Consider the following 19,084-nt stretch of genomic DNA (forward strand, 5'->3'; position numbering starts at 1 on the left):
CAATAAGATTCGAGGGGGATGATTTCATTGCCTTTAAAACCGTTTCCAAAGGTGGGGGTAGACATGGCCGCCGGCGTCATAATGGTGATGGCCCATCCCCTGTGACCAATTTCCAATGCGTGTCATTCACTGAGTTTCGACTGTATAAGGCTCAAACCACTGTGAAAAGACTGGCGACATCTAGTTGAAGCAATAGGAAGTGCTCACTGAACCATTGTTAACGGTGTGATTAATAAGGAAAGATGAGAAGTCGAGTCCACAATTCAGAATTCCACTTCCTGTTTCAATCGGTCTCGGGGTTTTGACTGCCATTTGAGTTCTGTTATACTCACAGACACCATTCAAACAGTTTTAGAAACTTTAGAGTGTTTTCTATCCATATATAATAAGTATATGCATGCCCTAGCTTCTGAGTTTGATTAGTAAGCCGTTGAAAATGGGAATGATTTTTTTTCAAAATGCGCTGTGGCGCCCCCTATCCTAGGGTATCCTCAAGAGGTTTTAAAATGACATTTTGGACAAAAAGGCAAACTCAGATCCATCATTCAATGATTCAGATGGCACATTTTTATCACAAAACCCACTGATATTGCCAACTACTTTAATGATTTTTTTAATCTGCAATGACATGCCAGCAACTAACGCTGAAACGACACATCCAAGTATAACTGACCAAATTATGAAAGACAAGCACTGTAATTTTGAATTCCGAAAAGTCAGTGTGGAAGACATGAAAAACATATTGTTGTCTACCAACAATGACAAGCCACCTGGGTCTGACAACTTGGATGGAAAATTACTGAGGATCATACCTTCGCTTGGGTACTGGAACTATCGTGGACATCTTGAAGCAAGTGGGAACAGCAGCCTGGGATAGGGAGAGATTGAATATGCCCGTCACCACTCCAGCCAGCTGGTCTGCACATGCTCTGAGGACGCGGCTTGGGATGCCATCTGGCCCAACAGCCCTGCGAGGGTTAACACACTTAAATGTCTTACTCACGTCGGCCACGGAGGACAAGAGGTCACAGTCTTCGTGGGTGGCGGTGCCCACGCCGGCAGCACTGTGTTTTGCTCGAAGCAGGCGAAGACGGTGTTAAGCAGGACCCAGATAGTGGGTGCACAGGAGCAGGCGTTTAAATTCATGAATTTGATGTGCAGATACAGTATGTAGAAGACTAACTGTCAGTATACTCAGTTGAGAAGATGGCGATAGGACATTCAACCTGTCAGAATGATAGTATACTCAGATTCCCTGTCTGTATTGACTAGTTTTTCATCTGGCAAATCTAATTGGAGTGACCTACTATTGGACACAATAATATTATTATGGAGAATTGAGAGACTGGGTGTAGTACTGAGATTCTGCTGGGTCGCAGCCCATTCTGGTGTGGAAGGGAAGGAAATTGTAGACCAGATAGCCAAAAGAGCTTTAAAATTAGATACATTTGATATTAATGTTCCACTGGGTAGAGGTGAGGTCAAATGTAAGATCAGAGCCATTTTGATAGATGTGTGGCAGAAGAGATGGGACTCTGGAGCCCAAGGGCTGTCATTTATATGCTCTCCAAAGAAAGGTCGGTGATCCAAGATTCAAAGGTCAGATTAGGAAGGAAGAGGTTGTGTTTGCTCGATTGCGCCGAGGACATTGAACTCATCATTAGAAGTAAGTCGGGCTCTTTTTTTTCAGAAGTTGTCACGCCTGCTCCCGCTCCCCCTCTCTGGTGCTCGAGGGCGCCAGGCTGCCCATCATTACGCACACCTGTCACTATCATTACGCACATCAGTGCTAATTGGACTCAACTGGACTCCTCCACTTTGTTGATTGCCCCTTCTATATCTGTCTGTTCCTCAGTTTGTTCCCTGTGTCAGCATTATTGTTGTTATGTTTTCCCCTGTTCAGACACTGTCCTTGTTTGTTTCTTGTCAGTTATTTATTACATGTTCACTACCTGTACTTGCTTCTCATCTCCCAGCGTCTGTTCTTACACAAGTACTGAGTTAAGTAGGAGGATTTAGAAATGTGGAGCTAATGTTGTAGACCGTGATTGACCACAAACTTCCAAAACAGTAGGTGACGGCAAGCACCTTTAACATTTGTTTGTGGACCACCATTATATAATAGAAGAAGAAGAGGAAGAAGAAAAGGCGTTTAGCTTGTCTGGCAGCATGGTGTCAGTGTCCACGACCTGGCTGACTTTCCCTTTATAACCCGGGATTGTCTGGAGTCCCTGCCACATACGTTTTGTGTCTGAGCCGTTGAATTACAACACCACTTTGTCCCTGTACTGTTATTTTGCCGGTTTCATTGCCTGGAGGGCATAGCTGGACTGTTTATACTCATCTATGTTCCCATAATATACTAATCAAGTTAAATGTCCTACCTGTGATTAGATGTTTTCCACACACTTAGAGCTCTAGCTACATTATGTGTAGCCTACTTGGACACCGGCTCCCCACAATTTCCATCTCTCCCATGCCAAATAGCCTGAAGCCACAGGGCTCTTCTTCCAGGCTCTATTTCCCTACGTGGGAGCATTTGCAACTGTAGATCGGGATTTATTACATGGTTACATGTACATTGAACATATATATCTGTATATCAAAAAATCAATGACAAAGTTGGCTCTTTTACACTGGAGGTCAATGGGAAATAATGTTTGTTTTCCCCAATTGGTGGGCGTGGTCGAGGGAATTCCTTATTATTATGTGAATATCTACTCAGAGTATATAGTATTTGTTTACATTTACAATGTTTACAAACATTGGAGAAAAATAAGCTTATATTTTGGGTTCTCATGGGGTGTGACAGTTGAACTAAGCTCATGAGGCATTTATAAGTTATATTCTTCAAGAATCAATTGGTGCATTCGGAAAGTATTCTGACCCCTTGACTTTTTCCACATTTTGTTAAGTTACAGTCTTATTCTAAAATGGATCACCAACAAAAAATCCTCATCAATGTACACACAATAGGGAAAGGGACAGGAAAAGGGGGATACCTAGTCAGTTGTACAACTGAATGCCTTCAACTGAAATGTGTCTGTGAATCAGAGAGGTGTGGGGGGCTGCCTTAATCCACATCCACGTCTTCGGCGCCGGGGGAACAGTGGGTTAACTGTCTTGCTCAGGGGCAGAACGACAGATTTTTACCTTGTCAGCTCAGGGATTCGATCCAGTAAACTTTCGGTTACTGGCCCATTTCTCTAGAATACCCCATAATGACAAAAACAGTTTTTTCGAAATGTTTGTAAATTTATAAATAATAAAAATACAACTTATTTACATAAGTATTTTGACCAAATCATGGTTTTAGCGCCCCAAAATAGGACGTTTTGAGTAAAGTGACAATGTAAAATGTGCTATTTTTATAGGCACCCTTTCTGTTTTTTACAATCCATGATCTTGTCTGTCTAACTGATGATTTATGGTGCTTTCAAGACAACTAAAAACTCTTGGGAAAAAATGAGGTCAAATCATGACATCTGTGATTCTCAGATTGGAAAGTGGAGCTCTAGAGTGGCCTGAGTTTACGACTTGAAATTCCGAGTTGGATGAACTTTCAAAATATGATCATATATTTAAAGCCCATATGTAAACGTGACATACATATTAAAATATATTATCATATATTTTAAGAACATATATATAATAATCACTTTGAATCTGATTTTGCCGACCTCAATTCAACCTATCAGAAAACTGGGCTTGCCCATCTTGGTAAGGGGCTGGCCGTTGCCCACTGATCAGCCAAAGGCTCATTATAGATTGGGGCAATGGGTAAGGTTATGGACGTCACCAGGATGCTAAATAATATACATGATAATAGGAACCGTGCGTCCCATCAGTGGGTGTGTCCCCTCTGGTTATACGCCCACCGTTTCCACTCAAGAAGAGGCGGTTTATGATGATGTCAATGTGGGACGCTATAGCGCCATTTTGAACTGTCTGTGTATGGTGGGTGTCGGAAGGGTGGGAAGACTTGTCGGGGAGGGTGAGTGAGCTAACAAGCCAGAACGTCTCGGTCTCGCGATTCAGTTTCTTCATTTGAGAGACCGCTTGCACCAGTCAAAACCTGACAAACAAGCCCGGGAATCCCTCTAGCCATGGCAGGTAAATGGAAATAGTAACGCGTTAGCTAACTAGCTGCTAGTAAATCTACCGGCGGTAATAACGTTGGCTAGCGACCTTAACCAGCTAGTTATATACAATGCTTTATTTAGACGTATATGTAAGTCTAGCTAATAAATGTGTCACTGGGCCTCACCAATCACCTTCGCTGGGGACGTCCAACTTCACAGGCTAACGTTAGCTAGATGTGGCTAAGTTATAGTTAGCCCCACGGTCCTCTCAGTCACATAATATTCATCGCTGTTATTTCATGCAAACTGTTAGTTTGAAGCTGTAACGTTAGCTACCTAACTATGCCAAAGGCCATACTTTCCTTTTAGTGAGTTAGCCAGCCAGCCAAGTAGTATTTCTGGTAATACTACTGGTAGCTAAATTATCCCTAATGTGGCACTGTCGCGCTAGCATGACCGGCGAGTTGAGCGGGAGTCTTGATGTGAAAGATGGTGGGGTGGGTGGATGATGACTGGCTTCTTCCGAATGGCACCTTGCACCTGTAACGTTACGATGTCCACCTTTAATGCCACACCACCACCATCATCGATTTAGCCATGAGTCACGGTTCTATTGCTGGATGTGGGCTTTGCTTTAATATTTATGTGTGCTTGAACATTAAGATCACCGTGCCATTTCCCTCAGGCTGGGATTGCATTGCTAGGGGGCCAATAATGACTTGGCTGAAATCAATGCTAACCATCTATGACTCAGTTTATGCATGAGATTCAGTCTCTGTCGAAAGTATACAGCGCTCTAAATATAGAATTGTCTACTTTCCAGCTTCTATTGCAGTGGTTGTCTAATTTATTGTATTTAACCTTTTATTTAACTAAGCAAGTGAGTTAATAACAACTTCTTATTTACAATGACGGCCAAACCCTAACCCGGACGACGCTGGGCCAATTGTGCGCTGCCCTATGGGATTCCCAATCATGCCCGGTTGTGATACAGCCAGGAATCGAACCAGGGTCTGTAGTGACGCCTCTAACACTGAGATGCAGTGCCTTAGACCGCTGTGCCTCTCAGGAGCCCTAATGATGGGATAAGGCATTACTTGTTGACAGAGGGCTCCATGGTGCTTGTATCACTTTTTGCAGAGGCAGATGACAACCTAATTTAGCACTCTTACAATTGTGATCACTTGTAGTCAGCCAACTTACATGCTAGATGTATGAGGTTTCCCATTGTCTTTTATTGATGGGACATTTAGGCTTCACCCTCTACATTGACAACATTCTAGTCATACCTGCTCCTCCTGCAGTTAACACACACCCAACCACAGTACATCCCAGACATGTTTTATCAACAAATCTAACAAGTTCCATTGTGCAATAACATAAATTATTACTTGTGGAAATGTACAACTCAACATGTTTCACTGTGCAATTACCGTTTATTATTATCGAGAACCTGTCGGGATGCTATACCTATAATAACCCAGCCAGAGAGACGGGCTTGCACTAGTTAACCTGTTTCAATGGTTATTTACGCCTCTGTGGGAAATGTCCTTATCCATTATATAGTACTGTAGTAGTATTCCCCCAGCCTTGACCTAGTGTATGATGTTTGACGTTAACAGCTGTTGAGGGTGGCAGGTAGCCTAGTGGTTACAGTGTTGGGCCAGTAACCGAAAGGTCGCAAGTTCAGATATCCGAAACGACGCTGTCAATGTGCTCTTGAGCAAGGCACTTAACCCTAATTGCTCCGGTGTTGCTGTTGATAATGGCAGACTCTGGCCTTGACCCCACTCCGAAGGTTTCTCAGGGGAAGTTGGGATATGCAAAAAACAAATTTCCTTTAGGCAAATAAGCACCCACCTAATTATTTATTATCTTATTAAGCTGTGCCTGAGAGGGGTCTCTCTTAACAAGTGTATTATCAAGAGACTGTGGAAGTACAGTCATAGGTCTCCAAGGACTCCTGAGGCTGTTGGTGTTCATTTTGACTGTTGTCAGGCCATGTAGTATCAGATGTTATCAAAGACAAATGAGCTTAATGCACAAGATGGGACCAAGACACATCATTTTGTGTCTGTCTGTACACAGAGTTTTTCGTGGCAATAGTCAGGTCACTGTCAGATTTGTAACATAACCAGTCATGAAATATCTCGATCAGTAAATGTAATTCTGCCATTCAGGAGCTGGAGGTGGGAGCAATGATGTGCAGTGGTGCTTCTCACAGGTGAAGGGGGCCGTTGATGACGACGTTGCCGAAGGTAAGAGCTCTTCACAGGTCATAGACAGTGGCAGTAGTTGTTGCAGAATCATCATGGCTTCCTAGTATTTATTCATATTTCACAATAAATTATGTTGTGCTGGATAAATAGTACTCAATGCAACACGCTTGTCCAGTTATCTTTCATTCCCTGGCGGTCACCCATGACTTCTCTTCTCCCTAAATGTTACACTGCTAGCCTTGCAGACAGTCCAGTGCTATATGTAAGAGTGGCTGCGTAGTCAATTTCTGACACACAATGGCTTGCTTGCTGCTTTCTCTTGTCTTTTGTCCTGTAGCCTCATGCTGACATAGTCTGTCTGAACATCCAGTATGGTGCACTGTACGCTACGGCTGGAAATTGCCAGAGACCTTACAATGCGATATTGTCACGATACTTAGGTGCCGATAGGATATGTATTGCGATTCCATACTGTGATTTCTATGGTGATTCGATGTTCCAAACACATTGCTTACCATATGTCTGCTGCAGAGGGACGAGAGCCTTGAGAAAACGGGTTTTGATCAGTCAATGAAATAAGTGCAGAAGGAAAAATTGGCTCCCTATTTAAAAAGATGATGGAGAACAAGCTATGAAGGGGAAAACACTGGAGTTTTGGTGCAGGCACAGCCAAGTAGTGGAAAAATAACATTATGTTATATTTGAGATTCTTCAAAGTAGCCACCCTTTGCCTTGATGACAGCTTTGCACACTCTTGGCATTCTCTCAACCAGCTTCATGAAGTAGTTAACAGGTGTGCCTGTTAATTTATGGAATTTCTTTCCTTAATGAGTTTGAGCCATTCAGTTGTTGTGACAAGGTAGAGGCGGTATACAGAAGATAGCCCGATTTGGTAAAAGACCGCGTCCATATTATGGCACGAACAGCTCAAATAAGCAAAGAGAAAAGACAGTCCATTACATTAAGACATGAAGGTTAGTCAATCCGGAACATTTTCAAGAACTTTGAAAGTTTCTTCAAGTGCAGTCGCAAAAACCATCAAGCGCTATGATGAAACTGGCTCTCATGATGACCGCCACAGGAAACGAAGACCCAGAGGTACCTCTGCTGCAGAGGATAAGTTCATTAGAGATACCGGCCTCAGAAATTGCAGCACAAATAGTTCAACTAACAGACACTTCTCAACATCAACTATTCAGAGGAGACTGTGAATCAGGCCTTCATTGTCGACTTGCTGCAAAGAAACCACTACTAAAGGACACCAATAAGAAGAAGAGACTTGCTTGGGCCAAGAAACACGAGCAATGGACATTAGACTAGTGGAAATTTGTCCTTTGGTCTGGAGTCCAAATTTGAGATTTTTGGTTCCAACCACTGTCTTTGTGAGATGCAGAGTAGGTGAACGGCTGCTCTCCGCATGTGTGGTTTCCAATGTGATGTTTGGAGGCGGTGGTGTGGGGGTGCTTTGCTGGTGACACTGTCTGTGATTTATTTAGAATTCAAGGCACATTTAACCAGCATGGCTACCACAGCGTTCTGCAGCGATATGCCATCCCATTTGTTTTTCAACAGGACAATGACCCAAAACATACCTCCAGGCAGTGTAAGGGCTATTTGACCAAGAAAGAGGGTGATGGTGTGCTGCGTCAGTTGACCTGGCCTCCACAATCACCTGACTTCAACCCAATTGAGATGGTTTGGGATGAGTTGGACCGCAGTGAAGGAAAAGCATCCAACAAGTGCTCAGCATATGTGGGAACTCCTTCAAGACTGTTGGGAAAGCATTCATCATGAAGCTGGTTGAGAGAATGCCAGGAGTGTGCAAAGCTGTCAAGGCAAAGGGTGGCTACTTAGAAGAATCTCAAATAAAAATATAGTTTGATTTGTTGAACACTATTTATTATTATTTGTATTTTTGTCAGGGGGTTATTACTATGTCATTCCATGTTATTTCAAGGTTTTGATATCTTCACTGTTATTCTACAATGTAGAAAATACTAAAAATAAAGAAAAACCCTGGCACTGGGCATATGGATGGATGGCAGGAATCAACAACTAAATTAGCCACAGGGTGAAATTTTCACTGGTCAGGGGCCCGGAACATGATTTATCAATTATTTGTAGACTGCAAATTGACCGAAGAAGCCCAAACAGATATATTTGACTAAAACAATAATTTCAAATCTTAAGTTTTTATGAGGTGGCACCGGAGGAGAAGGCAGACGTTTAAGTGCCCCTACCGATTTGTGTTTTAAAATATATATATATATTTTTTTTGCATTTTACTTTTTGAACTTATTTTGTACATAATGTTGCCGCTACCGTGTCTTATGACTGAAAATAACTTCTGGACATTAGGACTGCGATTACTCACCATGAACTAGCAGAATCCTTATTTTTTTCTTCTTATTTTTTCTTATTCCTTTCACGACTTTGACGAGCCCGACGTGAAGGATATACTGCTTCCTCGGGAACAGACCCCGATCCTGTGATCTGCGTGGAGACAAAGAGGGGCCGAAGGGCGGGCTGCCTTCTGAGGAGTAGGAGGCGATCAAATGAACACCCCACTTCCCTCCATTCTGCTTGCAAATGTGCAATCTTTGGAGAATAAAATCGACGAGTTCCGCGGAAGATTAAACTACCAATGGGACATTAACTGTAACATCTTATGCTTCACGGAGTCGTGGCTGAACAATGACAATATCAACATACTACTGGCTGGTTATACAATGTGCCGGCAGGATAGAACAGCGGCGTCTGGTAAGACAAGGGGCGGCGGACTATGTATTTTGTAAACAGCTGGTGCGCAATATCTAAGGAAGTCTCAAGCTATTTCTCGCCTGACGTAGAGTATCTCATGATAAGCTGTAGACCACGCCATCTACCTAGAGTTTTCATCTGTATTTTTTTGTAGCTGTTTACGTACCACCACAGAGGCTGGCTGGCCCTAAGACCGCATTGAATGAGCTGTATTCCGCCATAAGTAAACAGGAAAACGCTCACCCAGAGGCGGCGCTCCTAGTAGCCGGGGACTTTAATGCAGGGATACTTAAATCAGTTTTACCTAATTTCTAACAGCATGTTAAATGTGCAACCACCATTACTCTACACACAGACACGTACAAAGCTCTCCCTCACCCTCCATTTGGCAAATCGGACCATCATTCTATCCTCCTGATTCCTGCTTATAAGCAAAAATGAAAGCAGGAAGCACCAGTGACTAGATCAATTTATTTTTAAAGTGGTCAGATTAAGCAGATGCTAAGCTACAGGAGTGTTTTGCTAGCACATACTGGAATATGTTCCGGGATTCTTCCTATGGCATTGAGGAGTATACCACATCAGTCATTGGCTTCATCAATAAGTTCATTGATGACGTCATCCCCACAGTGACCGTACGTACCAGAAGCCATGGATTTACAGGCAGCATCCGCACTGAGCTAAAGGCTAGAGCTGCTGCTTTCAAGGAGCGGGACTCTAACCCGGAAGCTTATAAGAAATCTGGCTATGCCCTCTGACGAACCATCAAACTGGCAAAGCATCAATACAGGACTAAGTTCGAATTGTACTACACCGGCTCTGATGCTCGTCTGATGTGGCAGGGCTTGCAAACCATTACAGACTACAAGGGGAAAAACAGCCGAGAGCTGCCCAGTGACACGAGCCTGCCAGACGAGCTAAATTGCTTCTATGCTCGCTTCGAGGCAATGCAAATAACACAAACATGCATCAGAGCACCAGCTGTTCCGGACGACTGTGTTATCACACTCTCTGCAGCCGATGTAAGACCTTTAAACGGTTACATTCACAAGGCCGCAGGGCCAGATGGATTACCAGGACGTGTTCTGCGAGCATGCGCTGACCTACTGGCAAGTGTCTTCCATGATATTTTTCATCCTCTCCCTGTCCGAGTCCGTAATACCAACATGGTTTAATCAGACCATCGTAGTCCCTGTGCCCAAGAACACTAAGGTAACCTGCCTAAATGACTACCGACCCGTAGCATTCACATCTGTGGCCATGAAGTCCTTTGAAAGGCTGGTCATGACTCACATCAACGCCCTCATCCCAGAAACACTATTCCCACTCCAATTTGCATACCACCCCAACAGATCCACAGATGATGCAATCTCTATTGCACTCCACACTGCCCTTTCCCACCTGGACAAAAGGAACACCTATGTGAGAATGCTAGTCATTGACTACAGCTCAGCGTTCAACACAAATGCCCTCAAAGCTCATCAATAAGCGAAGGACCCTGGGACTAAACACCTCCCTCTGCAACTGGATCCTGGAATTCCTGACAGGCTGTTCCCAGGTGGTAAGGGTAGGTAACACTTCTGCCACGCTCATCCTCAACACGGTGGCCCCTTAGGGGTGCGTTGCTCAGTCCCCTCCTGTACTCCCTGTTCACTCATGACTGCACGACTCCAACACCGTTACATTTGCCGACTACACAACAGATGTTGGCCTGATCATAGACAACGACGAGACAGCCTATAGAGAGGAGGTCAGCGACCTGGCCGTGTGGTGCCAGGACAGCAACCTTTTCCTCAATATGATTAAGACAATGGAGACGATTGTCGAGAGAGGATTGAGCACGCCCCCATTCTCATTGATGGGGCTGCAGTGGAGCAGGTTGAGGGCTTCAAGTTCCTTGGTGTCCACATCACCAACAAACTAACATGGTCCATGCACACCAAGACAGTTGTGAAGAGGGCATGACAAAACCTATTCCCCCTCAGGAGACTGACACGGTTTGGCATGGGTCCTCAGATCTTCAAAAGGTTCTACAACTGCACCATTGAGAGCATCCTGACTGGTTGCATCACTGCCTGGTATGGCAACTGCTCGGCCTTCGATCGCAGGGCACTACAGCGCTGTGCGGAAGGAAATTTGTAACACAAACAAACATGGAAGAGTGAACGTGTCGGAGTACAGAGACACTGAGCTCGTACCTAAAAGAGGGGCAACTTCGGTCGCATGGACGTGGTTTGGGTATGAAAAGTCTGACACTGACCAGAAAACCGTCCACTGCAAAATATGCCGCAGGCTGGTCCGGACCACAGGCTCAAACACCACTAACCTCTTATCACCTATCTGAGAATCATGTGAAACGGTACGGACAGAGTCTACAGATGAGACCCCAAAAAGTACAGTTGCGTGCTCAAAACAAACCCCCTACTCAGACGTTGCAAGAGGCTTTTGCCCGCAACACCATATGGCAAAGAAACAGGAAGATGGAAGGAGATGACAGCTGCCGTTACAACTTATATCTGCAAAGACATGTTCCCAGTTTACACGGTCGAGAAACGGGGGTTTCGTGAGTTGGTGCTAACTCGTCCCAAGGTACCAAATGCAAATTGATATGTGACACACATTAATGCCAAAATAACATGCAAAACAGGCAATCCCTGTTTTTTTTTGTTTTTTTTTAGGCCTATTTATTTTAATTGGAGTTTTTTTTTCTATTTACCTCTCTTTAGATTTTATAAATTTTGTTACATGCTTAATTGAAAAATGTGCACAGGTTCTAAATAAGGTACTTACTCATTTGATTTATTTTATTTATTGAGTAATTCAAAGTAATAAGAAATAGGCCTTTACATTTTATATAAACTATTTATTCATTGAATTTACAGATGTGCTATTTATCGTTATCGGGATATGAAATTACCTATATCGGGATATGAGATTTTGGCCATATCGCCCAGCCCTACTAAAGAGGGTAGTGCGTTTGGCCCGATACATCACTGGGGCCAAGCTTCTGCCATCCAGGACCTCTATACCAGGTGGTGTCAAAGGTCATAAAAATTGTCAGACTCCAGCCACCCTAGTCATAGACTGTTCTCTCTGCTGCCGCACGGCAAGCGGTACCGGAGTGCCAAGTCTAGGTCCAAGAGGCTTTTAAACACCTTCTACCCCCAAGCCATAAGACTCCTGAACATCTAGTCAAATGGCTACCCAGACTATTTGCATTGCCTCACCCCCTCTTTACACCACTGCTACTCTCTCATCTATGCATAGTCACTTTAATATCACTACCTACATGTACATACTACCTCAACTAACCGGTGCCCCCGCACATCGACTCTGTATCGGTACCCTCTGTATATAGTCTCGCTATTGCTATTTTACTGCTGCTCTTTAATTACTTGTTACCTATTATCTGTATTTTTCTGAAACTGCATTGTTGGTTAGGGGCACGTAAGTAAGCATTTTTCTAAGGTCTACACCTTTTCTATTCGGCGCATGTGACTAACATTTGATTTGATGACATTTCTATTAGGCGTGGGAATAGTTTGAATGGATTTCCAATTAAAATCACTTGGCGCTGGTGTTTTTAGTCTGTCTAATACCAACAAAAAAAATTGGAGGTAGCAAATAAAATCACTGGTGGCAGTATCAATATTCACCATTATCGTGGTTCTATATGTATTGTGATTCGATATTCCAAACATTGCTCAGAGGAACCAGAGTGTCATGAGAAAACAAGTTTTGATCAGTCATGGAAATAAGTGCTGAAAACATGTTGGGGTTCAGGGCATTAACCACGTGGTGTGTCCATGGCCTCCTTAAACACGATACACACACTTATATGCCCCAGGGTGTTTAGCCCAGTCTATGGCCTTCTGCTGCAACCTTTCTCAGCATTGTCTTTCTGCTCGAATGGGCAACAATGGGTTAAAGTGTCAGCTTTTGTCTAAAAAGCCTCCATACTGCTGTTGGGGGAATGTGCTGCAGCCTGTAGGAACTTGGTTACTGATCATTGTCTGCCATCACATCCTCAGTGGAATGCTATGGCCTACATCCATTCAGATACTCATCCAGCCCTAAGACTCCAGCTCCTGGATAGCCGATAGACCTCTAAACAAATCCAGTGCTAGTAATGTTAAATGCTAACTGCCGTCTCATGGATACAACCATCTGCAATTTCTCTCTGAATACCTGTTGTGTTGGGTAGAATTTGTATTTTATTTAACTAGGCAAGTCAGTTAAGAACAAATTCTTATTTACAATGACGGCCTACTGGGGAACAGTGGGTTAACTGCCTTGTTCAGGGGCAGAACGACATATTTTTACCTTGTCAGCTTGGGGATTCGATCTAGCAACCTTTCAGTTACTGGCCCAACGCTCTAACCACTAGGCTACCATATTTTGATTTTCTCATGACTTATAGAAGTCAAATCGAAATTAATTGCAGCTGTTTTGTGTTCAGCCGACATCATATCTACCGTGGAGTTCAACCACTCAGGGGAGCTGCTAGCCACAGGAGACAAGGGTGGCAGGGTCGTCATCTTTCAGCAGGAAATAGAGGTAAGACTGGAAGTCCGGAAGTTGAGTTTTTAAATTCAAAATCAGCATTTTATATTTTTATTTGCTTTTGAATGGAAAGGAGTGGAAAACAAATTAAGCTAACTTTTTCTTTCTCTTCATCTATTCCCTTTCTCTCCCCCAGCAGAATAAGAGTCAGCCACAGTGCCGTAGTGAGTACAATGTTTACAGTACTTTCCAGAGCCATGAGCCCGAGTTTGACTACTTGAAGAGTTTAGAGATCGAGGAGAAGATCAACAAAATCCGCTGGCTGCCCCAGAAGAACGCAGCTCAGTTCCTGTTGTCCACTAACGGTCAGTCGGTTTTCACTCTGGTAAACCTTCACTTTTATACGTGCATGCCATCACATCACTGAGCTTTGTTTATCTGTTAAATATATTTCTAGTCCTGTGTTCTGATTGGCAGACAAAACCATAAAGTTGTGGAAGATCAGTGAACGAGACAAGCAACCAGAGGGCTACAACCTGAAAGAGGAGGATGGACGCTACATAGACCCCAACACTGTCACTGCACTTCGAGTACGTGCTTAGCTGATTACATGCCAGGGGCTAAAGTTGGGGCCCTGTGTTCTGCGCAATCATGTGACAGTGTGATTTTTTTTTTTGATTTTTTTTATTCTGTATTTTAAGATATCTGGAAACGAGTATTGCACACACCAACAACAACAAATCTGAGGATGGTGCTGGACCAGCTGACAAAAATAAAGAGGGACATGTCAAATAATTGCTTAAAAAAAACAGGGCCCTAGTTAGAGAAACACTGGTCACTGTGGGTGTAGTCTATACCCTTAGAGCCTCACCCACTGACTACCTTCTGTACCCTTGCAGGTGCCTGTGTTTAGACCCATGGACCTCATGGTGGAAGCGAGCCCTCGCAGGGTGTTTGCCAATGCGCACACCTACCACATCAACTCCATCTCCATAAACAGTGACCATGAGACATATCTATCCGCAGACGACCTGCGCATCAATCTCTGGCACCAGGAGATCACCGACCGCAGCTTCAGTATCCTCGACCAGCTGTTAATTATAGGATGGTTGAGGGAAGGGACAGAGGTGGGTGTGTGTTTACGTTTACCCCCGGTGTGTCCCAAATCTCTTCTCAGTAGGTGTGCTAGTCCCCCTTGACTCTAGCCCCTCCCAGACATTGTGGATATAAAGCCAGCCAACATGGAGGAGCTGACAGAGGTGATTACAGCAGCTGAGTTCCATCCACACCAGTGCAACACCTTTGTCTACAGCAGCAGCAAGGGCACCATCCGCCTCTGTGACATGAGGGCATCAGCACTATGTGACACGCACTCCAAATGTGAGTACCTAGTGGCCACTGCAACAACCTCTGTATAAGGGGTTTTCACGTTTGACCATTAGAAAATGGCTTGACTGAATTCACATCGCTGCATAGTTAGAGATGTGGGAATATCTTTTTTCACATTAGATGGGGGGGGGGGGCTAGCTAGCACAGCAACATGCACCGTATTATCTCTAATAGCAGTTAACTTGACCTCTCCAGTGTTCGAGGAGCCGGAAGACCCCAGTAACCGCTCCTTCTTCTCTGAGATAATCTCTTCCATCTCGGACGTCAAGTTCAGCCACAACGGGCGCTACATGATGACCCGGGACTACCTGTCTGTCAAGATTTGGGACCTGAACATGGAGAACAGGCCCGTGGAGACGTACCAGGTGAGACTGGCAGAGGGAGTGTGGAGACTTGAAGTTTGAGAAAGTCAACAGGCTGTTTTAGTGCACGTTTTTATCAGGAACTGACCACAACTCATTTCCTGCATGTAGCTTCAGATAATGTCCACTAGGGGGACTAAGTCTGTTCTTGCCAGACTGCTGCACTATCACACCCTGAAATGAGAAGCCAAAAAAATGTTTTACTTTGAACTTATGTTATAGGCCATTTCAATCATCTTAACGCTCCTATTCAGAATATTTTACCCAAAATGACTCATAAATACCGAGTTGACCGCTGAGGTTAGTGTATGTGACACCATGTTGATTAGCTCTGGCCTGTCTTTTTCCCTCATGGCAGGTTCACGAGTACCTCAGGAGTAAGCTGTGCTCGCTCTATGAAAACGACTGCATCTTTGACAAGTTTGAGTGCTGCTGGAACGGAAATGACAGGTTAACGTTCATTGCCAAGTTCTCAAATTGAATTCATAAAAATAACAAGCCCTAGGTTTTTCGTTTCCTTGTTTTAATCCTCTCATTTTCCTTTCCAGTGTGGTGATGACGGGCTCATACAACAACTTCTTCCGGATGTTTGACCGGGGCCAGAGGCGGGATGTGACCCTGGAGGCGTCCCGGGAGGGCAGTAAGCCATGGCAGGTCCTGAAGCCCCGCAAGGTGTGTGCCGACGGGAAGCGGAAGAAGGACGAGATCAGTGTAGACAGCCTGGACTTCAACAAGAAAATCCTCCACACTGCCTGGCACCCTCAGGACAACATCATCGCCGTGGCAACCACCAACAACCTCTACATATTCCAGGACAAAGTGAACTAGGTGTTTTCCGTGAAGGCAGACATCCACTACCTTCAGCCTTTAATTTTAGTCAAGAACAAAATGTGTGACAACATCGCCAACAACAACTAACCTGTTATTGGACAAAACAGACTTTGCCAAGTTTCCAGGTGTGGAAAACTGAAACCATATTCTTGCCCACCATCAGCCTCTGTGGCACAGTGATGCGTCACTCACCATGATATTGTTTTGGTGGTGATGTGCCAATATCTGTGCGTCGCCGGCCCAGTATCGCCCAGCCCCAGGGCAACATGGGTAACTCGTTTAATTTATATGCATGTCTGACAAGCACGCTTTCTTTGGGGGAGGGGGGGTCGAGGGCTAGTAGAAAAACCAACACACCGAGAATCATCCCTACCCCTTCAGTACCGCCTCTCATTGTCTGGTGCCATAGTCATTTTTTTTTATTAGTCAACTGCCAAACTGTTCTGTTTTAATTCAATTACAAGAACTGGTGTTCTGTTTCTATTGTTTCTCATACCACATACTTCTCCGAGAGCCTCCATCTCTTACATACACACACACAGAAATATTCAGACACACATTTATTAAAGAGCCTAGCTGTTGCTGCTGTTGGTGTACTGCTGCACCTCAGAGGAACAGTCTAAAACATCTACTGAGAGCATGTAGTATGACTGGTCCTACACTACATGACCAAAAGTATGTGGACACCTGCTTGTCAAACTTCTCATTCTAAAATCATGGGCATTAATATGGAGTTGGTGCTATAACAGCCTCCACTCTTCTGGGAAGGCTTTCCACTAGATGTTTAACATTGCTACAAGGACTTGCTTTCATTAGCCACGAGCATTAGTGAGGTCGGGCACTGATGTTGGCTGATTACCCCTGGCTCGCAGTCCGTGTTCCAATTTATCCCAAAGATGTTTGATGGTGTTGATCAGGGCTCTACCGGCCCGTTAAGTTTTTCCTCACCGATCTCGACAAACCCCATCTGTATGGACCTCGCTTTGTGCACGGGGGCATAGTCATGCGCAAAACAGGATGGGGCCTTCCCCAAACTGTTGCCACAAGTTGGATGCACAGAATTGTCTAGAATATCATTGTATGCTGTAGCGTTAAGTTTTCCCTTCACTGGAACTAAGGGGCCTAGGCCAAACCATGAAAACAGCCCCGGTCCATTATTCCTCCACCACCAAACTTTACAGTTGGCATTATGCATTAAGGCAGGTAACATTCTCCTGGCATCTGCCAATCCCAGGGTCGTCCGTCAGACTGCCAGCTGGTAAAGTGTGATTCATACTCCAGAGAACACGTTTCCACTGCTCCAGCGTCCAATGGTGGCAAGCCTTACACCACTCCAGCATTGCCCATGGTGTTCTTAGGCTTGTGTGCAGCTGCTCGGTCAAGGAAACCCATTTCACGAAGCTCCCAACGAACAGTTCTTGTGCTGACATTGCTTCCAGACACAGTTTGGAACTTGTGAGTGTTGCAACCGAGGACATACGATATTTACGTGCTTCAGCACTCGGCGGTCCCGTTCTGTGAGCTTGTGTGGCCTGCCACTTCGCGGCTGAGCTGTTGTTGCTCCTAGACGTTTCCACTTCACAATAACAGCTCTTACAGTTTACTGGGGCATCTCTAGCGAGGCAGACATTTGACAAACTGACTTGTTGAAAAGGTGGCATCCTATGATGGTGCCACGTTGAAAATTACTGAGCACTTCAGTAAGGCCATTCTACTGCCACGTTTAAAATCACTGAGCTCTTCAGTAAGGCCATTCTACTGCCAATGTTTGTCTACGGAGATTTGCTCGCTGTGTGCTCGATTTTCATATACCTGTCAGCAACAGCTGTGGCTGAAATGGGCAAATTCACTTATTTGAAGGGATGTCCACATACTTTTGTGTGTCTGCACACACTACTAGATCCACAACCAGTCTGTCTGGCCCAGTGAGGACTCCTTACAACTGCTTGGGAGAGACTTTACTGAGTCTGGCAACCAGGGAGTTCTTGCTGTCTCTTTTTAAAAATAAACTAAAAAAATCTTGGTTTTCTGTTGTCAAAGAGACATTCTGAGATTTGTCATATTTATAAATGGAACAAATGTAATATCCGTTTTATTCGTTCTCTTTTTAAGGTAAAGTGAAATCTCTCTTGATGTATTTTATATTGTCGGGAGTATCCCCTTTTCATACCTCGCTTAGTGATCTTTCTATTGCAGAAAAGCAATACTTCATTATAGGAAAACCTCAATCATTCCAAGTGCTATACAGTGTCGTACTTGATCTGTGTCATAGTACTCCCAATATTATACAGAAAATTGCATAGTGAAACGCTAAAGATGTGTGTAGCATTTCATGAAGAACTGCCATGAAAGTGGCAATGTTCAAAAAAATTATCTGAATCGGAGTGAAATGGAACTCACTCACCAATACCATGCTCTGATTTTGCTCATCAACTTATGTCTACACACAGTGCAATTTTACAGTTTAAATCACAATGCCTCCAATCATGTTTGACAATAATTACAAATATAATACAGCTGTTGTAAATCTATAGTGACAATGACAGGAATAAAGTACTTTTTTAAATATTTTTTTTACTAATGTGTCACGCCCTGGTCTTTACATTTTAATAGAAAGTAATGGCGTCTTAGGCACCAACTCTGCCAGGGCTCGTCTGTTTTGGATAAACGCTGAAAATGAGGTCTATGGTAAACACAGGCTTTGGAGATCATGTTTTGTTCTATGAGGATCTTCAACTGTCTCTTTTTGTGAATTTTTAAGTGTTTGTAGTCAAAACAAGCACAAAGGCTTTCCTAATTCATAAAGATCACGTTAACAGATATAACATATAAGATCGCCTAAACACTGAAATAAGGTCTAAAAGGTTATTACAAAACCCTATTAATCCCCCACCTCCCCCATAGGAATGGCCAAACAAGCAGAGGTAACTCATTTCTG

General features: G+C 43.9%; 1 protein-coding gene across 2 annotated transcripts; it reads left to right on the forward strand.

Annotated features, from left to right (window-relative positions):
* Window positions 1–3,903: 3,903 nt before the first annotated feature.
* ppp2r2ab (protein phosphatase 2, regulatory subunit B, alpha b) lies at window positions 3,904–18,723 on the forward strand. Of its 2 annotated transcripts, none has more exons than XM_014132101.2 (10): window positions 3,904–4,113; window positions 6,263–6,340; window positions 13,521–13,618; window positions 13,761–13,929; window positions 14,042–14,154; window positions 14,464–14,641; window positions 14,780–14,944; window positions 15,149–15,318; window positions 15,674–15,765; window positions 15,864–18,723. In XM_014132101.2, the coding sequence occupies exons 1-10, from the start codon at window positions 4,107–4,109 to the stop codon at window positions 16,141–16,143; spliced, it is 1,350 nt and encodes a 449-aa protein (XP_013987576.1). In that variant the 5' UTR covers window positions 3,904–4,106; the 3' UTR covers window positions 16,144–18,723. The 2 variants fall into 2 exon arrangements, with proteins under 2 accessions (XP_013987576.1, XP_013987584.1); XM_014132109.2 differs by having other exon boundaries at window positions 13,764–13,929.
* The last annotated feature ends 361 nt before the right edge of the window (window positions 18,724–19,084 follow it).

The sequence above is a fragment of the Salmo salar genome, chromosome ssa01 (genome assembly GCF_905237065.1).
Source record: "Salmo salar chromosome ssa01, Ssal_v3.1, whole genome shotgun sequence".
NCBI lineage: Eukaryota > Metazoa > Chordata > Actinopteri > Salmoniformes > Salmonidae > Salmo > Salmo salar.

Coding starts and splice junctions, on each gene's coding strand:
- ppp2r2ab (XM_014132101.2), top strand. Junction 6,341..13,520: donor TGATGACGACGTTGCCGAAG/GTAAGAGCTCTT, acceptor TTTTGTGTTCAG/CCGACATCATATCTACCGTG. Junction 13,930..14,041: donor GTTCCTGTTGTCCACTAACG/GTCAGTCGGTTT, acceptor TCTGATTGGCAG/ACAAAACCATAAAGTTGTGG.